Source organism: Limanda limanda, chromosome 1, assembly GCF_963576545.1.
Source record: "Limanda limanda chromosome 1, fLimLim1.1, whole genome shotgun sequence".
Lineage (NCBI taxonomy): Eukaryota > Metazoa > Chordata > Actinopteri > Pleuronectiformes > Pleuronectidae > Limanda > Limanda limanda.
Genome location: NC_083636.1, coordinates 14872983 through 14880040, shown reverse-complemented (window position 1 = coordinate 14880040; position 7058 = coordinate 14872983). Strand labels below are relative to the sequence as shown.

Sequence of the window (7058 nt, the reverse complement as noted above, 5' to 3'; positions counted from 1 at the left end):
CTGCTAATGCCCCCGCTGCTTTGTAGTGAAGAACCCCAGTTCCCCTTCTAATGGTGAACTGTTCCTTTAATGATGGCAGTAAAGCACACTCGTCACAGTTCAACTTTTACTACTTACCGGCCTAACACAAACACACACACACACACGCACACACACACACACACACACACACACACACAAACACATACACAGGCAGCAAAGCTCAAATGCAGAAGTAAAGTTTATAGTATGAAAAGGTTTTGTCACTGCAGCGACCTATATGTGGGCCTTTGTCTAATTTGGGAGCCTGCAAGCGTTTGAATTAGCTTGTTTAGAAGCTGTCAATCACGCAGACAGGCAGGATGTGGAGATATATTCTCCACATAAAGCCATTTGGTGACTGCTTTGATCCCAGCTGCCTTACAGTTACACACACACATGTTCCTGTACGGGCTGCCGCTCGGAAACCTTTTAAGTTAACACAGGAAAAAAGTGAACCCGGTGTAAGAGCCTCACTCGGTCTGTCGCGGTGTTCTTCCAGGCAGGGGAGGTGGAGCTGAGCAGGGGAGGCACAGCGTCGGCTCCAGCCTCAGGTGGTAGATTTCTTGAAGCCATGTGGAGGAATCGTGTCAGAACAACCGGAGTCTGTCATTGGTTAAAATGTAATAGTCTCATTTGAAGTTAGAGCAAGGAGATGGTTATCTAAACTAAAACAAAAACTAAGGTCAAAACCAGTTGGTCTTTCTCATATGAGGAACGCAGAAAGACAATACAGGAAAATGTCCAGAATGCTCAGGCAAAGAGTGGCTCCTGCTGAGAGCATGCAGGAGGCAGGACGCGCTGAATAAATTCCGAGCTCTCGAATCTCGTTGTCTTCCCAAGTTGACATCTTTGTCTACATGTACCGCTACTCTTTTTCATCCTGAGATATTTGTAGTCTTACTGTTTTGCGTCTGTCGAGTGTCAGAAATATCAGCGAAAGTCCTGGAAAATGTCTGGATCAACTCACTTGGATATTGGTGTTCTCACGTTCAGTCACTTCAGTGCATGTCTGAAAGCAGCTTTAGGGAGGTTTGCTTTGGACAGAGCCTGCCTTCAGTCTTGATGTTACACAAAGCAAACCTGACCATCACTGCTTCTATGCACAAATATGATAACTGTATCACGAACTTGTCAAGAAAACCGACTTTATATAAAACTAGAAACTGTAGAAACCGTAGTGCTTGTGTGTGAAAACTAAAAAGGAGAAAGAAGGGGTCTCTGCCGGGTGGTGTGGTTTCACCGGGTGTCAGTTTGTGTGACTGTTTGCAAAAGGGAAGTAGAGCTGTGAAAAGGTGTTGCACTCACATGTTCAAACTCAGCAGCAGCTTGCAGTATATCATGAGCTGCATCTACATAAAGCTGAACGCCCAGCAGTGAAACTCCGGAACTTCATTCACACTCAGCTCGCTTTATTCAAAATGCAAATTGAGACTGCAACCTAAACGCTAATGGCCGAGTTTGCATTCTCCTCACAGAGCGTTCAGCGGAATCGATTTCATTGAGAAAAAGAAAAGGGGAAAAGAAGTCGGTATTTTGAAAATGAAAAGAAGTGCTGCTTCACAGGTGGCCCGCTCCGCCTCCACGCACCAAGGTGACCCAATGTAAAAAACTTGACAACCCATCCCACCACCCTGCTGATGTGTCCTTGGGCAAGACACAGTAGATCCGGCAGAGCAATGCTGGAGCCGAGCGTGACCTCTGACCTCCCAGAGGAGAGGCTGCAGACAAAAAGAGTCTTTTCCCGATGGGGATTAATAAAGTATCACATTATCATTTGAATGCAGCTGATCGTATCTGCGTCAGTCTACATTTCAGCCGGCAGACCTTTTCTGTAGAAACGTGTGATACGGCCGTGTCACGCTAACCCCCCCCCCAGGCAGGCAGAGGACTGAAGACACAAATGTCAAATGATAAAGAAACAATTGGTGACGCTGCACGCCTCCATTCTCTCCATTCATTTATCTATCAAGCTTAAATTTATTACAATGTCACGTCTCTTTGCTTGGATTTCTCTAGCCGCCTTGCTGCAGCGTTCAGCCAAGAAAAGGAGTAATGATAATATTGTATGGGTGAAATAAGAAAGTCTATAAATGTATGACATTTTTTTCTTTTGGCTCCAACGTAGTTTTTTTTAGCCGTTTCAGGGAAAAAGTGGCACAAAATGCCTCGGACGACTCTCTCACATCTCAGTGTGCGCTTATTGCAGCGTTATTGCACAAGACCAGAGGCCTGCAAAAGCAAACTTAAGAAACAGCAAACACTGACATTCTCTCATTCTTTCTTTCTCTCTGTCCCTGTGGTCAACAATCCCTCCGCTGGCCTTTATCCCCAAATCCCCATGGACAGAGAGTCAGGAGAGAGAGAATGCTTAAATGCTTTGAATGATGGTGTGGAATGCTAAAAAGAAGCGTGTGTGTGTGTGTGTGTGTGTGTGTGTGTGTGTGTGTGTGTGTGTGTGTGTGTGTGTGTGTGTGTGTGTGTGTGTGTGTATGTGTGTGTGTTTGTGAGATGGTATGGGGGAGCGAGGAGGAGGAGGAAGAGGAGGAGGGGGTCCTCTGCCTGGTCTAAGATCTGGTATGCGTGACTGAACAAGAGGAGGAGAAAGAGAGGAAAAGAAGGAAAAAAAATCCCCCCACCACAACCTGCCTTCCTAACTTCTAAAGACAGACAATGGCTACTGGCCGGCCTGGCAACCCTCTGCATGTGTGTGTGTGTGTGTGTGTGTGTGTGTGTGTGTGTGGTGTCACTTCACACACAGAACACGTCCTGATGGAAAGCAGAGAGAGGGAAATCTGCTCTAACCAACTTTGGCTCTCATTACTCGGCACATGCAGCCGCACAGACGCAGCTCTGCCACATGTGACATAAAGCACAGCAAAAATTAACCAAAACTAAAAGCCTCAACCTTCCAATCAAAGCATGAAATCCCCCCATGTTCCCCCTCCTGAGCTCTGAGACCATGAAACCCAGCCGCCCTGAACACCTTCATGATGCCTGTGAGGATTCAAATAATATAGAATAAAATAAAAATCTGCTTCCTATAATTAAACTAACATGCTTCCTAATAATAAACGCCTTGGTGATCATTAATTACACAGGCACTGCAGCCAAATGAAGACAGCAAGCATCCATTTTAAATTTCCTTGTAAATAATGAAACAACACAACAGATATTTTTTCTTTTTTTCCAGCCCTTTTGAGAAGCAGGACCGGACTGATCTGGGACAATACTCAGAAAAGTGTGGGCGGTTATTTTAGAGCAAAGCATTGATATGAAAGCTCTTATTGTAGTTTCAATATAGATAAAAAACCCTGGTACTGACAATATCAAATGACCTCATGCAAACTCAGTTTTGGTGACAGGATGGTGACAATAATGACAGAGCTACCCCTCCACAAAAAGTAGTCCACACCGCTCTTTTTCGTTCATTATATAAATATCTTTAATTGTTTTAACCGTAAGAATATAAAACAATTTAATTTTGGGATTTCTGCATTTTTTCTTTTCTTCTTCTTCTTTACAAACACATAATATACAGTACATAATTTCATTTTTCAAACACACACACAGCTTGTTCAGCAGGACGCACATCCGTATATTAATTTTTCTAGCAGGTCATTTGCATTACATTAAAGCACGCACACACAGGCCCCCGTGTGCTCGTGCGCATTTGTATAAGTGTGTGTGTGTGTGTGCGAGAGAGAGAGGGAGAGAGAGAGAGATGCATTCCGCTTGTAACCCGAGACGGAGGAAAGAGAGAGAGAGAAAAGAAAAATAATCGATCGCTCCTTCTTCTGTAAGCATGTTTCAAAATATATTCAGGGTAAATTGTCTTTTATTCAGGGGAGAGATAGAGAAAAAGAGGAGGAAAAAAGACACGTCCATCCCCCTCTTCTTCCCTCTGGAGCAACATGAATATGAATGCGACCTGTGTTGGCATCAACGTGGGAAAATAAAGAAGAAAAAAACACAGAGCAAACCCTGATTCATTTCGATCAATAAAGGGTATTGATAAGACATAGAAATCACTTCAATTTGAAGTACGACGCTCTGAACAACATCCACTGACATTTATTTCCCCCAGCATCCCTTATAATAAAATACCAAATACCCCTATAATAGGTTACACTTACATATATTGCGTTTTATAATGGCCTGCTCATAACAACAATACCTCATATTGTATCTTAAAATATTCCTCTATCTAGTGTTATCATAGGATGACTACAGGTATTTCTTTAAGGGGGGAGCTGATAATCTTGTCTCCTTAATATTGATCAGTTGGAACATAAATGTTTGTTAAAGACTTCATCCCTAAAAATTTTAGATCTACACAAGCAGATTATGTTTTTTTGCATAAAGTAAACGGTCTACATTTAACCAATTGCTTTCACTTTCTCTTTCTCCGGGAAATTGTTGCTGTTTATTTGTGGGGGGGTAAATTAACAAAGGTAGTTATAATCGTGCCCTGGTCGCCTTTCTCCAGCTCTGCTGGCGGAGGAGGGAGGGAGGGATGGAGGGAGGAGAAGGGGGATGGGGGAGGGGGCAGACACAGTCCCTTTAGGCACATTTTCTCCCAGTCTCTCATTCTCGCCTTCCTTCTTTTCCTTTTTAACAGTATACACCCTTTGAAAACAACCACATACGAGGTAGCCAAATGTTTCTTTAGGCGTGATGGCTATAGCGGAGATCAAGTCGTAAATGTTTCAAATCCAGACTCACTGTAAGAAAAAATAAAAGTCTCCTACTCAAGTTTTAAAACATCACTTTGCTTTTAGAATAAAAAGGAATCCTGGTGCCAGATTGGGTGGATGCGAATTTACGCTTCAAGATTTCCCACAGAAGCAACTGTCAGTAAGCAGCTGATTATTCTAATAGTTAGACACCTTTAGAAAATGTGTGAGAGGAGATGATTTGCATTGAAGTTACTCCAGTCCAAAGTCAGACTTCAAGAGATGTTAAAACTCTGTGCGAGATCAAAACAATTGCTAGATTTGATTTGCATGATATTACAACTAAATAAGCAGGTTTTAATTCTTCCTGTCGTCATATGAAACACTAATTTAGATCCTGGAAGGCCAACGGATAGGAAACGCAAGACATTTGGACAGAAAATCCCGGTCCCATGGGAGAAGCGCACCTTACTCAGGGGGGTTTCTCTCTGTTTAAAGAAGAAAAGATGTTTCCCCTCCCATCCACCACTCCCCTCTTCTTTCTCCTCATGTCCCTCATCCAAAAACTAAAAAGAAAACACACACACACACACGCACTTACAAAAGAACATTTTCAATCACCTCACTTTCTCACTCTCTGTCATCTGCCAGAGTCCCAGGTTCAACACTTTAAGGCAGGGGAGCTGAGTGATCCTCTCCAGTCCCCTCTTGGTGATCTTGGTACATCCATACAGGTCGATGCCCGCCAGCTGGGTCAGGTGGTCCGCTATGAGCTCCAGCCCTTTGTCCGTGATTCGCACACACTGTCCAATGTTCAGAGTCCTCAGCTCGTGCATCTGCCTCACCATCCGGTTTATCCCATCATCAGAAATGTGACACGAGCACAGGGACAGCGACTTGAGCTGGTACAGCCCCTGGGCGATGTACGCCAGGGTCTGGTCCCCGATCTTGTCGCAGAAGGACACGTCCAGTCCAGAGAGCCTCAGGGTTCCCATGGCCAGGTGCATGGTCCCTGTGTCACTGATGTTGTCACAGGAGCGTAGGTTGAGGCTCCACAGGGAGGCCATGTGGGAGAGGTGGATCATCCCTGCGTCCGAGATCCCCCCACAGAAGCTCAGGTTCAGTACCCGGAGCTTTGTCAGCCCCTTGGAAATGTGCTTGAGTGACAGGTCCGTCAGCTTCTGACAGTCCTGGAGGGTCAGGTACTCCAGGTTCAAGCAGCCCTCTGCAGCGCTGCGGGTCATGCCCGCCAAATGTCCAATCCCCACATCCGAGACATGCCTGCAGGACCTCAGATTGAGGCTCTTGAGTCTATGCAGGCCCCAGGCTATCAAGAGAAGCCCAGTGTTGGTGATGTTGCTGCAGCCACCAAGCTCCAGCACCTCCAGGTTCTTCAGATACTGAGCTATCCTGCCCAGACTGGAGTCTGTGATCTGCTTGCACAGACTCAGGTTCAAAACCCTCAGTGATGGGATCTCCTGCACGAATGCATGACCCAGCCCGTTGTCTGTGAGGTTGTAGCAGCCGGACAGGTTGAGGGACTCGATGTTGGGCATCCCCTGGATCACATAGCTCAGGCTGCGGCGCAGCGAGAGGATCTGGACCCTCCGGATGCCCCTCGCCTGGAGGCTGGGGAACAGGGAGGGATTGGCCCGGCGGAGGTGCAGCTTGGCCTCCACCCCCCTCCACACCGACTTGTGGTAGGACGCATCCCTCCAAGCGGTGCACACTTGGGCCACCCTGCCTTTGTCCCTCACGTCCATATAGCTGAATATCATGGCCAAAATTTCCGGGAAGAGGCACGAAATGTGCGTCTCCATTGTTTTTCAAAACCCAGGCATGTAAGAATTAATACTCCTCACCTCCAAGGAAAAAAATAACCAACTCCCCCACCCACCCCCCCTGCTCCTCTTGCACTGGGGCAAAAGTATCAACAGTCCCAGTTATCCATGGCAGTGAAACAGGGAATAAGAGTTGTGTGCTTCTCTTTTTCTCACATTGAACTGTGCAGGGATCGATCCAACTCTCTCCAGCCCCACGTGACCCGCTCCGGTGGCGCAGCAGGACTCAGATGCATTCAAAAAGAAAAACACGGAAAACAAACAAAAAACAAAAAGCAGCGTTTATTCCTGTCTCAGCCCCTCTCTCCGCCAAAAGGAGGAGAGGGGGCGAAGGGAAGGAGGAGGAGAGGAGGTCGATCCTTCCCCCTCTCTCTCTCTCTCTCTCTCTCTCTCTCTCTCAGGCGACGCTTCCTTGTGTTGAACCCAGGGAAACACGTCCTCTCTCGGCCGAGCTCGGATCCAGAAGCTCGCACATGTTCAGCAGGAGAAAGTTCAGGCGTTGGGGGGGAAATTAAAAAAAAAG

General features: G+C 46.2%; 1 protein-coding gene across 1 annotated transcript; it reads right to left on the bottom strand.

Moving 5' to 3' along the window:
• Nucleotides 1-3483: 3483 nt before the first annotated feature.
• fbxl14b (F-box and leucine-rich repeat protein 14b) lies at nucleotides 3484-6546 on the bottom strand. Its single transcript, XM_061072384.1, has one exon. The coding sequence runs from the start codon at nucleotides 6512-6514 to the stop codon at nucleotides 5312-5314; it is 1203 nt and encodes a 400-aa protein (XP_060928367.1). The 5' UTR covers nucleotides 6515-6546; the 3' UTR covers nucleotides 3484-5311.
• Nucleotides 6547-7058: the final 512 nt, after the last annotated feature.